The sequence below is a fragment of the Protopterus annectens genome, chromosome 3.part0 (genome assembly GCF_019279795.1).
Source record: "Protopterus annectens isolate FY-2018-M chromosome 3.part0, PAN1.0, whole genome shotgun sequence".
In the NCBI taxonomy this organism is placed as follows: Eukaryota; Metazoa; Chordata; order Ceratodontiformes; family Protopteridae; genus Protopterus; species Protopterus annectens.
The window spans coordinates 1331296127-1331311879 of NC_056731.1; the positions used below are offsets into that span (position 1 = coordinate 1331296127).

General features: G+C 36.9%; 1 protein-coding gene across 1 annotated transcript in view; it reads left to right on the plus strand.

Moving 5' to 3' along the window:
- The window catches only part of LOC122796734 (desmoglein-2-like), a 273226-nt gene extending 257877 nt beyond the window's left edge, over positions 1 to 15349 (plus strand). Inside the window, exon 16 of the mRNA XM_044065443.1 lies at positions 11882 to 15349. Coding sequence (XP_043921378.1) covers positions 11882 to 12844 — 963 coding nt within the window. The 3' untranslated portion in view covers positions 12845 to 15349. The remainder of the gene's footprint in view (positions 1 to 11881) is intronic.
- Positions 15350 to 15753: the final 404 nt, after the last annotated feature.

Below are 15753 nucleotides of genomic sequence, written 5' to 3' on the forward strand. Positions count from 1 at the left end.
GCCTGGTGAATGAGCAGGTTTATACAGTCCAATTAGATTTTGGGAATTAGATCTCAAAAGTCTATTTGGTTGGTGCATTTTAAAGGTGGTGGAAAGAGAGGGACAGAGAGACGGGGTGAAAATAAGTTTGTGTGCTTGGACAAGTTGAATATAGATGAGGTAATTGGACAGCTCAAGCCATTTCAGTTGGTGTAGGCCAGTGCAGTGATGGGAAGTGGATTTATGGCTGGTTGCAAATTTTGTTATTTTAATTATAGCAAGGAGAGTTTAGTCTTGAGGGAGGATTGCAGGTTAGTAAGGATAGAGGCACCATATAGAAGGGATGGGATAAGCTAAGTGTTGGCAAGGGTGAGCTTAGTGGAGGGAGAGATGTAATGGTTGTGGCGGTAAAGTATGCCTATTTTGTGTGTGTTTTTTTGATATTTACTTGTAGAAGATTATCAAACTTTAGCTGGTCATCAATCAAGCCTCCTCATAGTTTAGCATTAGAGACTATTTCAAGAGGAGTATTATTTTGACTGGTGACTGAGAATGAGGTTTTATCTAGGGTGGTGGTTTTGGAAGCCATAAATATCATGAGTTTAGTTTTAGTAGCATTGAGTGCTTGATGGTTGTCCATCATCCATTGCTCAGTGGAGGAGAAGGCATCTTGGGTTAATTTACCTAGAGTGGGCATAGAAGAGGCAGAGCAGATTATTGTTGAATCATCTGCATATTATACAAGGGTAGCATTTGGGATGGCTTGGTAGAAATCGTTTATGAATATATTGAATATAAGGGGGGCTTAGAATTGAACCCTGGGGAACACCTGTGGGAGTATTGAGAAAAGGGAGGTGGCTTTTTTCCATCTGACTGCTTGTTGCCTGTTTGAGAGGTAACTGGTAAACCAGTTAATAGAGGAATGGGATAGATTTAGTTTGGAGAGTTTAGTGAAAAGAAGGTTATGAGAGATAGTGTTGAATGGCTTAAAGAGGTCAAGGAGGAGAATGGACACAATGTTGCCAGTGTCACAGGCCTTATTAACTGTTTCTAGGAAGGAGAGGAGAGCTGTGGTAGTGCTGTGGCCGGGTCTGAAACCATGCTGAGTAGGGGTTAGAAGTTGGTTGTATATGAGGTAAGGTAAAAGTTGTAGATGATTGCATTTTTTGAGAAGTTTAGAATGTGGGGATAAGATCGCAATAGGTCATAAGTTTGTGATATTATTGTTTTTACCACCTTTATGGAGTGCAATAAAAAAGGCCTTTTTCCAGAGCTGGGGAACTCAGCATTCAGCAACAGATCGATTTATAAGAATGCAGGTGAGAAGAGCTATGCCTTCTGTGACAACTTTTAAGAAATATGAGGGTATATCATCGGGGCATTTGACCTGGGTTTCAATGTTAGTAGAAGTTTTTTTATGGTGGCTGTAGGGATGGGGTTGAAGGAGTAAGGAGGAGGTTGGGAGCATGACATGCTAGGGGAGGGAGGAATAGGTGGAAATCAGGGTGGGGAACCAGAATGGGAAGTGAAGGATAATGTAAGTTTACTTATGGAATCGATAAAGAAAGTGTTAAATTGGGTAGCTAAGTCCATGTCAGAGGCATCTGGATCAGGGCAGGGGTTTTCTTTTTTGCCAAGGTTGAGAAGGGAGGAAAATCCATGCCAAAATTTTTTGGAGTTGGTATTATGGATGGTTTGGAGTTTAGAGAAGTAGGCTTTGTGGTCTGAGATAATATGTTTTTTACTTTGTTACGAAGTGTTTTAAATTCATTAAGTGTAGTGATAGTTTTATTTTTGGAGTAGCGTTTCCAGGCTTTATCCCAGAATCACATGGCTAGTAAGGTATTTTTAGTTAGCCAAAGTACAGGACTGTTTCTTATGCATTTTGTTTTCAGAGGGGCAAAGGAGTCAAGCAAGTTGAGGAATGTTGAGTTAAAGTAGGTAATAGCATTTTCTAAGGGAAGGGTTTTTAGTGGGTTCCAATTCATTTTTTGGTGCATTTGAGAATGTGCTTGGGTTAAAATTTTTAGACAGTGAGTGAAGGTGTAGGTATGAGTTAGTTGTATGGAGGAGGAAAGACAGTGGATGAAAGTGGGGAAGTGGTCGCTTAATGGGTCGGGCAGAGTGCCACTATCAGAGATGTAATGTGGATGAGAATCTAAAATCCAGTTCAGGGTGCTTTCAATAAGGAAGTTCTTAGAAGGCATAGTTGTTGAGTTAATAAGCTGAGTGAAGTTGTACAAGTTTATATTAAATGAGTTTGTAGGAGATTGAATTGTTAATCAGTTAATATTAACATCACCCAGGATTATAGTTTCATTAGTGATGTTAGAGGACCAGGAGAGAATATCTTCAAGGGTTGAGATATTGTGTGCAGGAGGGATATAAAGGGAGACTATGCATATAAGTTTATGTTTGTTTATATGAAGTAGGGCTGGAATTGGTTCTGCCTTACCAAATGTGGGAATAGGTTTGGTATATGGGGTAACTAAGTGGGAAGATGAGATGAGAAGAGCAACTTCCCCTCTTTTTTATTTGGTCTATCTTTTCTAATTATAGAGTAGTTGGGTGGTGTTAGTTCAGAGTCTTTTATATGGGGTATGAGCCAGGTTTCTGAGATGGCCAGAATATCGGGTTGGTTATGGAGAAGCCAGGCATGGAGGTTAGAAATTTTGTTGCATATGCTCTGAGCATTTAGAGCTGAGAAACAGAGGGTTTACCAGTTGTGGGAGGAGGATGGGATTGGGAGGTTGAGATGTGTGGGGGAGAAGGGCCAGGGTTTGGGTGAATGTCGCCAGAGAGAAGGATAGAGATGAGATGGCAGAAGAGGTATTTGAGTTGCTTGGTATGTCATCTATGGGGTGTAAGCTTTATGGGTTTGTGGCTAATATAGATGTGAGTAGAGATGTTGGGGTTAGGTAAGAGTTTGTAGGTTAGTAGCATACTATTATTGAAGGGGTAGAGACTGGGTGATATGCAGGTTGAGGAATATGTGTGCATCATGGAGATTGGGTTAGTTGTATGAAATGGGGGTGGGTGATTTGCACTGAGAGGCTGGGTGAGATAGGTTAGGTAAGATATAGTAATAAGTAGCAGTATGTGGGTTAGAAGTGAAAGAGGTTTGGTAGACATGATGACTATTCAGGATATAATGGGGAGTGAGTTTGGGATTAAATAGATAGATATGCTGCAACTTATTTTACATTAGTAAGGAAGAAATGGCAAAACAGCCAGAGATGAACTGGCAATTTTTGCCAGTTTTCACCTTTTTTTTAGTATTACAGAATTCTAAAACATATACTATAATTTCAGTTTAGTAACAGATCACATAGAATGTAACTTTCTTTTCTTACAGCTTTCAATTGATATTCTTGAACTCAATTTCATTTCTCAGGATGTCAAGTTCAGTCATCCCAAATGCAATGCAAGATATTTTCCTCAAGCAAAATGATTGCTGTTTTCAGTAGTTCATGACTTTTTCTAAGAAAAGACCATCGTATGAAAATGCCATTTTTATAAAGCTTTACTGCAACCTTCGTTCTTTTTAAGATATGTATTTCACCATCTAGTGTTATAGAACATGGCAGACAAAAGTAATGTTAATATAAAATTGTATTCTTCCCTGTAATCAAAACAATCCCAGCCAATGCATGAGCTCTATGTTTCAGCTGTGAATTTAAAAGTTTGAATTTTCTTGAATTTGGAAAACATAATAATAATTTGAGATAGTATTCATCAGGATCCATATCTCAGTTATAAGTCAAAAAATTTTGCTTTAACCTGAATTAAGGAAATACTAATATGAAGTGGTATTCAATTTCAGTATTTGTAAGTGAGGCAATGACACCCCACACTCATGGTTTCACACCTGCTACAGTCAGTAGTGAAATAAGGGACAAAGATACAGGCAGCGTGTAGGAACTAATATGCATCATGGAGAGAAAGCGGACAAGAAAAAGAAAACATATGTAGAAGAAGCCTTTCGATGTTAGCTGGAGGATTCATCCAGGATAACATTTGCACTAGCACAGTGCAACTTAAATAGCTAGAATATTGTTTACAAGACAATAAGTGTTACAAGTGATTATGTAAAAGAAAGAAGGCAGTCAATTCTAGAGTTTAGACAGAAGATATGGAAAGGTCCTTCATCCAGCAGCCTAAGGACATTGGCTCCTGGGGAATATAATTTTATAGAGTTTGGATACCCAGAAGGCTTTAAGAATGTTGCACAGGTAAGAAAGCATTCCTTGTTCAACAGCTTTGGGTTACAGAGTTTGGTTCACAGTTTTTTTTCCTGCACTGGGATGCTATTAAGTTAAGTTAATCAGTAAACTGTAATTCTGTAAAGGTATCTATAAAAACATGAAAAAAAAATATTGTTAAAGGTTTTTTTAGCCTTTTAGGGTTCCTACTCACATCTAAGGTGAACACACATAGTGTATAAACAGCGGTTTAGACAGTAAGAATATTGTCAACCAGTTTAGGTTGTGAGGAAGTCTTTTTTTTTTTTTTTTTTTTTTTTTTTTTTTATAATGTCGTCAGTAAGACATCAAAATGACTGTGCAAACCGTATTTCTAGATAATTAATCTGGACAATATATACTTATTTGGATCATAAAGGGTGAGACTAGAAGAAACTGGAAGTTTATGCATGGGAGTAAATAGCAAGCATTTAAGTTTATCTGTGCTCATGTGCATCATGGTCTCATAGTAGTTAATGCTGGTGTTAAGCAAAGCAAGGTTATATGGCTGACACAAAAGTCTAAACTAAGGTTAGAATAAACAAAAAAAGGGATGAAGAACAGATCCTCTGTGGCCCTACAGGGCCTGTTACCCATCCTAACAAAGGCTGGTGCTGTTTTAACATATTTTCCATTAGACAGTTAATTTGCAATAATATATCAGGGCCTTCATTGAGAACTAAGGAATATATCTGACTTAAGAGTGATAGGTAATTGACTTCTTTAAAGGCTCTTTTAAAATTGTCACATAGTCCACACTCTATAGTCCATGCCTTAGAAACATAAGACTGGCAGCTAATTGTAAGAAATAAGTAATATTATAGCCTGTTCTAATTCCACATTATGGTCTGAGCAGATGTTCATGATGGCTAATGTCTTCCCAATGAATTTTAGTGTGTCAGTGTAATCAAACTTATCAATAATTTTAACAAACAATGGCAGAGTGTAGACTGTTGTCAGATGTATTTTAAGGCAAGATGCATTTAAAACAGGGAGTCATGCCTGCCTGTTTCCACTTTAGTGGGAAGGTACTTGTAGCAAAGGAGAAAATGAACAGAAATTTTAAACACAAAAGCAATAAATAAGGCAATCATTTTTACGAATGAGGGATGCGATTTTATGGGTTTAAGAACCCTGAGTAATAAAGGTAATGAACTAACTTAAAATGTACAGCCTTAAAGATGAATCTTGATAGTGAACACATGCATTATCAGAATCATAGCCAAAATGAGGGAAAGACTATGGAGAAAAGGGCACTAGACAAACTGCTGTAGCTCAACACAGTGCATTTTACACCAGCGTACCTGCAAAACAATAAGATATTTCAACATTAAACTTATATTGTAATCATTAAATTTGGCTGCCCTTATTATTCATAGCCAAAATATCAACACACTGTCACCATTCAAAAAAACAAGGAACCAGGATCATACTTAAATAACATGATTCATCTGATGTTGCTCCTGTTTACTAAATTCATTTCCTTCCTTTTCACCATAACTACCTTGAGATATTTAGACACACAACACACACACACACACACACACACACACACACACACACACACACACACACACACACACACATCTAACTGTAAACACATTTACAAAACAAACTTAATTCCAGTTTTGTCACACCAAATATCTGTTGCAGCTCTGACCCACCAATGTTAAATGATGTTAAAATAAATACCAATGAAACAATGTAATTCCTTTCAGCACATAAATGCTGATCCAAAACAGAGTTTATAAAATACAACACTTTCAACTTCAGCTTGGATAAAAGCATACTATCCCTCCAACATTAAATAGTTCCACAATTTTAAAATAAATACATACAGAGAGTACAATGTTAATTTTGCTTCAGCACTCAAATGTTTTTTTCCATAATGGCACTTAAAAATACATCACTTGCAAAGTATCATGCCTCACTCTCTTTGGCTTTGCATTTGAGTCGAACACATCTGAGCCCTTCACTCTAATGAGAGGCATACTTTCTGAAGAGTGGGACACCAGCACAATTGTTGGCAACTAAATGTAGTAAGATGGTGTTTTTTTAACTGATTATTTATTTTGTTATTTTTAACTTTTGCAGGCCTTCCAGCCAGCACCCGGCCCTAGACAGCTGTTTAGGTTACCTAGGTACTGAATCCAGCCCTGTGTGGAATGACCAACAATAATAATGAAAGGTGACTTATGTTGCTTCCAGGAGCAGAAAGAAAATAGTTAAGAAATACTTGTAACTGTAACAATATTGTAATCTATGATAAAATGATTATTACCTGGAAGACTAAGGCTTGTAAATACATGTAGATGAAGGCCAGATCCAAGTTCTAGTCCAGGTTAAAATCAGTGAACATAATAAAGATTTCTGATGAGATATGGGGTAGTTTTGGTTTACAATAGAATATTTATTTATTTAACATCTGTTTACTGGGAAAGTCTGACTGGGACAGACCCCACTTTCAGTGGAGGTCTGGGTGGGGACATTCCAGATAGATGTCTTTGGAATGTAGGAGGAAACTGGAGCCCTAGAGGAAACCCACACAAATGAGGGAAGACATGCAGACTCCACACAGAAGGCACCCCAGCCAAGAACTGAACTGGAGAACCTCTTGCTGTGAGGTGACAATGGTAACCGCTGCACCACTGCATCACCCACTTCTTCAGTAGATGTAAAAGAAAAATGCAGATTAAGGAAATTATGTGGTTGTTGAGGTTATCCAATGTTACTTATACAATGATTCAATTTTGGGGGAAGGGTAATCACTCACACAAGAAGTGGAAGCTATGAATTCAGAAAATAGAGACATGTTAGTAAGAACAACAATTAATCACCAAGCTCTTATATTGGCATTGTGTAACAGAATAAAATGGTAACCAGTATTTTATATAGGTCAGTTTTACTGCAAAGGCTTGTTAAGATAATATGAGCAATAGATAGTCCTGGAGTGTGGTTTGAGAGCCAAGGTACAACTGAACACAAACTAACAATAAAACTGATTGTATTGTATATGATAGTTTTGAAATGTTTTTGCATGAAAGAAGTACAAATGCTTTAGTTGTATTTTTGTGTTGGACTATGTTAAATAAAAGTAAATGTCTGCTTACAGGAAAAACATTTCTGGTGTGTCAGCATTTTAAAGTCAGCTTGCAATATTTCAGTGCGTGTCTGTAACTGACTGCTCATTAAACAAACAGCTGCCCTCTTACATTAGGTCCCTGTCTTTAAACTGTTATATCATAACACAGCTACTCCAGTGTCTATTAACTTAATACTTGTTAACATCCCTATAACCTCAGAAGCCAACTCACTAGAGTGGCTGATTTACAATCCCCCAGAATAAGGCTTCACAACATTAACCACAATGTCTCACATCTAGCCCTCAGTCTTTGATAGTCACTCCTCCCTAACATCAAGGAAATAGCGTAGGGTGTTGGAAGGGCCAAGTAATTAAGATCAAGCTAGTAAAAATTACAGCCCTTACCTTTTAGAGGAAGTTACAGTGAGCAGGTGTGTCATGAGTTACTAGCATGTGAGGGCATGTAATAGGCCCATAATTATATAACCCCTGTTTTCAGCTAGACTGACTTATAGTTCTTTTGGTCTCTATCTGCACTGAACTGTGCTTATTACCTAAAATTATAAACCTTCTGTAGTGATTTCTTTCTGATAAAATTTACAAGGCTCTGAAAAAATGCAAATACATGTTCATGTTCAAGACAACACACTTCTTCTTCTGGCTTTTCCCAGTTAGGGGTCGCCACAGCGGATCACCTGTCCGCTCATGATTGGCAGTAGAGTTTTATGGTGTCAAGTTGCCAGCCTGGCGCCTAACCTTCCATGGAAGGCACACACACACACAGTCACTCACACCTAGGGACAATTTAGAGTGTCCAATCCACCTACAGCATGTCTTTGGGAGGAAACCGGAGCACCCGGAGGAAACCCACACGACCACAGGGAGGACATGCAGACTCCGCACAGAAGGCACCCCAGCTGAGGATCGAACCAGACAACCTCTTGCTATGAGGCAACAATGCTAACTGTTGCACCACTGTGGCCGCCCTCAAGACAACACACTCACTTGTTAATTTCCATTGGTTTACAGGTGAATACTGGGTCTAGCTACCCTGAAGGTACATTTTAAGCCTATCCAGTAAACCAAAGTCAGAATCAGACCCTGTGCTTGTGTCTATTAGGTGAAGCCCTTAATCATTATGCACCCACCCTTTTTAGACACACATATCTCCCACTGTGAGAACTGGACCTCCAACCTATCTAGCTACACAACCAAGACAGCACAGCACTAGTTACAATTGCCACAGGAGAAGTTTAATTTGACTAATAATTTAGGGAACTACTTAAGGAGATGTACCCCAGTGACTTACAAACTCCTGTATTATGCTTCTTGTAGGGTACTAAAAAAGCAAAAAAAAAAAAAAAAATTGAAGACTCATGGGTAAGCAAATGAACCAATCAGTTACGGTGAGCTATTTGGCAGGCAGTGGGAGGATTGAACAGATTAATTAACAAATGAATGAATGGATGAAAAGCCAAATGAAATAATGAATCACTCAGTCAATCAAATAAATGAATGAATGAATGAATGAATGAATGAATGAATGAATGAATAAATAGGTAACCAAATTATGTTCCTTTATAAGCAAGGCTTTACTAATTGATGACTAATATGCTTTCCCCTCACAACCTGAAATTCTTTAAAGTACTAAAGAAATTGAGTAGCTGCTTTTCCTAGGCAGACAGACATATATGCTGTTTACACAACCCCTCACAAAATTAAGTTGGCTCTTGCATTGCACGTAGTGAAAATTAATGCAATATAATTAATTGATCTTCACTGCACTAACTCATAGGACCTTGTACGTATGTATGGTCTAAATCAACTAATATCTGCCCCAGCTAGAATTTACACAAAAATATTGCAGAAAATGGATTATTGAACTGGTCTTAACTTTTCACCAACAAAATACTACAGCAATGGGCATTAATAACTTGGACTTAATTATTCATTCCTAAAGTAGTATTCCAGTGAGCATAACAGCCAGTATCTTAATTGAATATTTTCATGGCTAGGAGTTACAGTCTTTTAATCCACACTACTGTCATAAATTAATATGTAATAGTTGAATTATTATGCAAGGAGTAACTGGTCTTACTAGCACATTGCAAAAATACATTCCTGCCTCAGGTTATGACTAGTGCCTGTCACAATCAAGGAAGCTTTGCAGTAACAAGATGAAGAACAAAGTGAGAACCATTGCCTTCCCTCACCCATTTCTTTTAGTCTTTCAGTGTTATCGTCTTAACAATAACTGAACTTGGCCACGATAAGTTTGCAAATACCTACCCCCCCCCCACACACACACACACACACACTCACCCAGTTTCTCAGAAGAGGGTAATGATACCTTACTAATACCAGCACCACATGACATTTTGTAAGCACTCTTGGAGGACTTTTTATATACAAATAGAAGATGGGATGGGTATTTATCTCACTCTTATTTAAAATGGCATGCAACTGCTCTCAGCATGATCTTTAGAGCAAGTTTAACTGCCACCAAACCATTTGCTTATGCATAGTGGGTAATAGTTTAAGCTGGGTTACCGCACAGTGCTTTTACAAACTGAAGAACATGTCTTGTATGCAGTTATCACCTCTATATGCCAGTATTTTCAGGGGGAAAATACTATGCTGGATATGTACAACCCAGCATTTACTAACTTTTCTGCCTCAGTTCAAAACAAAGGTCTGACCTCAGGGTCTCTAGTAGATTAATCTGTTACTACCATAATATAGCTCTTCCATCTGGTGCCTGTGGACATAACAGATCCCAGTACATCTATGAATACAATCTGAATCAGCCTCTGAGTAGCAGGTAATGGCACCAAAGGAGCCTTTCCTTTGTTGACTGCTTTTGCGGCCCTTCAGCACTTCTCACACACCTTATATTACTCTAGCATGTCATTTCCAATGCCTGCGTAAGATGAGGGACGACATGTAACCCTCTTCCGTGTACACACTTACCATATTCTTATTATTCTCCAAACTTTTCTATGGCAACATCCTGTATACAAGTCTCCCTGCAAGAGAATACAGAAAAGATTGTAACATATTAACTACAACTCTGGTAGACTTAGCAATCTGTCACTCCTAGCACCTGACATAATGACTTACTAGCAAGTCTCAGCTGGTTGCCTTTTAAATAAAAGCATAGTACATGCTTCTATATATCGCCTTTGAGCTACTATCCTGTTCCTGTTTCTACCTAAGTTAATTCTACACTCACCTCTTCATTTTCAACTTCTTAGGCATGCTTATAAATCCTCCTCCTCTATTTCTTACAGCTCCCATTGTAAACATATACATATATAAAGAAAGAAAAAGTTAATGATTATGCAATGTCTCTTTGTTATTTGCATGATTTCATTTCCATGTAACTGAATACTGTTTGGTACCTACGTACCCAGTCTGAGCCCTGTACTTGGTCATTTGTTGAAAAGTGCTCTACCCCAGTAACAAAATACAAACAAACACACAAATAAATACATACATAAATGCACACATATATGCATACTCTGGTGCAACTTCCTGATAAATAATTTTAAAGACAGTAACAATGGTGATGCTGAATTCCATAATCATATTGACTACCTCTAAAAAGTTTCAGATGACATTGTGTAATTAATGAAGCTTAATTTGAAAGGAAACAGACTTCCTGCTGTATCTCACACAAATGATATACTTGTAAGAAAGGCATTAAATGATATTTACCTGTATGAAATGTATGATCACAGAATTAGTAAAGCCGTATAATTTGTATAGGCACCATTTTACTGTTGTGGTGGTGACACATAATAACAAATGCATTAATTCTATAAATGTGCAATGCTTTGCTGGAAATTTTCTCCACATGCTCCCCTTAAAACAGGCCTCAATCCAACTGGACTACCCAACCACAAAGCAGACAAGTAAATACATTAATTATAAGCAATACCTTAAAACTATTCTAGTTTACTTTGTAATACAGTACAGTGTAATAAACACATTCTGTTTGTATGAGTGTAGCACCTTCCATACATATTTTCATGAAAGTAATGAATGTTTATTAAATTCAACCATGCCACAAGTGCATTTTCTGTCACAGAATCTCCATTTATTCATCAGCAGAAAAAGCAAGTTAATCATGGCATGCTTATTGTTACTCATTTTACAATATGGTGTGTTTGAAAATTCGTATGCATATTGACTATTCATTTTGCATAAAATACTACAATAGATGGACAGTTAAGTTCTATTACTTGTACAATAATTGTTCAATGGATAGTGTTACATGAATCGCAATATTTTTTCCAGTCTTTATCTTGGGTAGGAGAACCTAAAGCAAACAGTAGTACACCTCTCTTCATGACCATCATTGTTATTGCAGTTTGTAAATTAAATTAGTTTTCTTCCTAATGCAAAAACCTCTTATTATCATTTTGTTATGTGGCTCCCAGTACCATGATGTTTTAATTGCACTCCAACAAAAAAATATCTCTGAAATGCATTTGAATCTCTGAAACACTTAGCAGTTTTAAGTGATCTTTATTGCAACATAACATAACTCTCTTTTCATTTTGGCACAAATTCTTAGAAATCAAAGTCCATTGCTGAAGAGGAAGATGGCCGACCAGCAAATGACTGTTTAATGGTTTATAGCAATGAAGGGGTTGGTTCACCTGCTGGCTCTGTGGGCTGTTGCAGTATTGTTGATGGAGACTTGGATGATACTTTTCTGGATGACCTGGGACCAAAATTTAAATGCCTGGCAGAACTCTGTATAGGCCAGGAGATCAAAACAAAATGGACTGATATCCCTCCCCAGACCACTAAACCATCTCATCAAACAGTACTTAACCAGTCTAGAACCACAGTGCAGAATACTAACCTACCCCGTCAACAGGACATCAGTCAGACTACTACCATTGTTCAGAAAAGCAGCCCTCCTCCTCCTCTACAGCCACTGCCACAAGCATCGATCAACCAGACAGTGACCACCGTACAGAGTATCGCTGCACCACGTCAACCAATAACTGATGTGTCTGGATCCATACATAAAACTGTTACTGTGTCTAACCCCACCATCCTGATTCCACAAACAGCTCCAGAGCCAGTTCTCCAGAACATTTTGATAGCTGATGGTTCGCTTCACCATGGCTCTAACTTGCAAATTATTAGGGCTATGCCTGAACCTGTTCTCCAGAACCACATTCTGGTAACAGACCAATCATTTGGCAGTGGAACCATTCTGCAACCTATTGGAGTTATAACTGACCCTACAATCATCCAGCAAAATCAAGTTGTCAATGAAAGAATAGGTGGATCATTTTCTAACATGCATGGGGTTTTACAGCAAGTTCCTAACCAAGCTGGGGCTCAGCATGTCATTCTAACTGAAAGGAAAACGGTAACTGCACCATCTGTTGGAGGGTATTTGGTAAGCACAGAACTAGCACCGAATCAACAGGCATTTATAGCAAATGCATCATTTAATAATCCTGTAATGAGTAAATCAGTAAGCAAGGTTGCAAAACAAACCACTGTACAATACTCTTGAAATTAAGGCAGTTATATTTGTAATTATTTCAAGGCTGTGCCCATTGAAAATGAACAACTTTATGGTCCAATAAGCTAACAGTATCAAAATGGCTGTATATGTTTCACAAGATATGGATGTTAAACATACAACAGCTAGTATTTTATCCTTCCTCCCAGCGTTTACTTAATTAAGCACTACCATGTTGTAGAAAAGGAATTCTGAAAAACAAATATTTTTGTAACATTATGTTTAAAATTCAAACTTTATAAAATGAATGTTAATTGTTGAAATTGTTTGGAAAAATAAACTTTTACTTGAAAAGAACAACAACTAGAAAATGAACATCAAATGTATAAAATAACTTAAACTTCCTGTAACTAAAGGTTATAAAGAGTCCACTGTCAGCTGTTTTTGGTTATAATGTTCTACATTAAAATGTGTGTGAATTCAATAAAGAATACTAATTCATTAAAAAAATTGCAACAAATAGAACCACATTCTCAGAAGAATGACATAATTGAGATGTGTGATGACATGAATTTGAGTCTCAAATGATTTCCTCATCAGCTATTTGATAACTGGTAAAGCTTGCAGAAAACAGATCTACTCAAAGTTTCTACATAAATGTAGATTAGGGATGCAGCTACATAACCAATGTGTCTTGTAATTGCATTTCATATTGGAACTCTTATGGCAAAATAAAATGATATGCCAAGCACAGGGGTAGTCAATAAACAACAGTGAGAGTTATTTTATTTCCAGGTGGTGATGACATATGAATGAGCCTTCTGTCAGAAACTATACACACAACTGCAATTCAAACTTGAAATACTAAATGCATATCTGTTTACTATGGAATGAAATCATATCCTGAGAATTATGGAAAACAGACAATCCTTTAAAATAAACAAATCTTTTGCAGACCTCATTTCTTTCCTGGTTTTAAAGGTAAGGGGTAGGACAGCTGCAAACTAAAAATCACAAAGTGTTTTACATATTGCAGCTCAAGAGAAACCAGTATTCTTCATTAACTAAAAAAAGCAAATGCAATATTTTTTTTTGGCAGGGCAACGTGTCTGTTTAAATTCTCAATGTCTTTTTTGTCTCTAGCAATAAATATAAAAGTAACAATAAAAGAAATAATTAGCCATCTTTGCATTTTAAAGAAAAAAAAAGAACTGCACCCATGTAGTAATAGATATACATGGGAATTCCAGTGAAAGCAATTATTTCTACTGTTCATCTACAGACATAAAAGAATGTTATAAGATCAGTCATAAATATCAATCTGTACTGTAGCATCTAGTGCAAGTGGTGAGGAGAAGTTGGAAAACACTTCTACAAGTGCAATCTTCAAGTCATATATCAGATGTAATGTATGTTTTATTATTATTTTCTGATAACATAAAGTACATGAGGAAATTATGGCTGGGGGAGTATTCTATATTAAAAAAACTGAAGGTGAGGCTATCACAGGATTAGTTAATCTAAACCTCAGCTTCTTCAGCAATGCTACATATACATTGCTGATATGAAAAAGTGAAGACTGAGACACACAGTTCAAAAGAAAGTAATCCGTGAAGCTATCTTTGTAATTAATGATGTTCATCTCCTGTAATGAGTGACCAAGAGATTAAACATTGTCCAAAGCCAGTCTTGATCATTCAGAGCCCCTGTCCTTCACTAATAAATCATAGATTCATAGTTTAGTACTAAGCTAACTGCCCTTGCAAGCCATTTTAAGCCTACCCAATTATCCCTTGTGAGACTCAAACCCTGCACTTTGTGTTTGTAAGGCAAGCACCTTAGCCATTAAGCCACCCTCCCAACTAAAAGTTTACTGCTTATAGCCTTGGTTGACTAAAGTAAATTTTGAGTCTAGGTAGATCGAATGATTGTTTGACGTGTGCATTTTGCCAGTGGGATGGTAGGCTGGGTTTTCTTGTAATGAAAGCACATTTAGATATACTGAAAGTTTTGGCATTACGGGAAGGAATCTGTCAGTTAATATTTGTGGGTTAGGGATGGAGTAAGGGCTAGAGAAGGGAAAGAGTTAATGTTTTGTTTGTGTATTTGTTTTTTTTAAGAAGTGTGAGTTTGACTGCACATGTTTCCTGGTTAAGTTTAGAGTAGGGTTTCGATAGGTGATAGATCTAGCATTTTGTGTGTGAGTAAATTGTGCACTAGTATTCTTATGGAAAGAGAGTTTGGTATAGTAATGTGTATGGTAAGGGTAGTAGTCAGTAGTGGCACAGTTAGGATTAGAGTTAGCACACTGAGGTGAAAATCCATTCCCTATGAGTACCAGCAATGAGATAAATTATGTCAGTAGGAATTTTTTTAATTTAAAGACTGCAAAAGGAAATTTTTTTTTCTCCTTTGCAATCAGCTTAGGTGTGATGTTTTTTTTTTTGGGAAGAGTGAGCTTTGACATGTAGAAAATTATGTTATGTGTCAATGTTTCTGCATTTTGATGATAGTGAATATATATTTTATACATATATATATATATATATATATATATATATATATATATATATACACACACACACACACACACACACACACACACATACATATATATATATATATATATATATATATATATATGTGTGTGTGTGTGTGTGTATAAATATATATAATTTCCGATAATATTTGACTCCATAACAACAAATGCTAGTGCGCATTCGCTGTTGTAAGGTTGACATTCTGATTGCAGATCACACTACAGAACAGATTGAGAAATGTACTCTTTTCCTCACTGTAGTGTGATGTCATAGTTAGAATATATAATTAGATGGGTGTGTGGGGGCACAGGGGGACTCCCCTCCCGCAGAACATTTGTAGGAAATCACTGGATGTCATTGTTGGGTAATGTCGATAATGTTGATTTCGCATTATTCACATTATCATTTTCATTGTTTTGA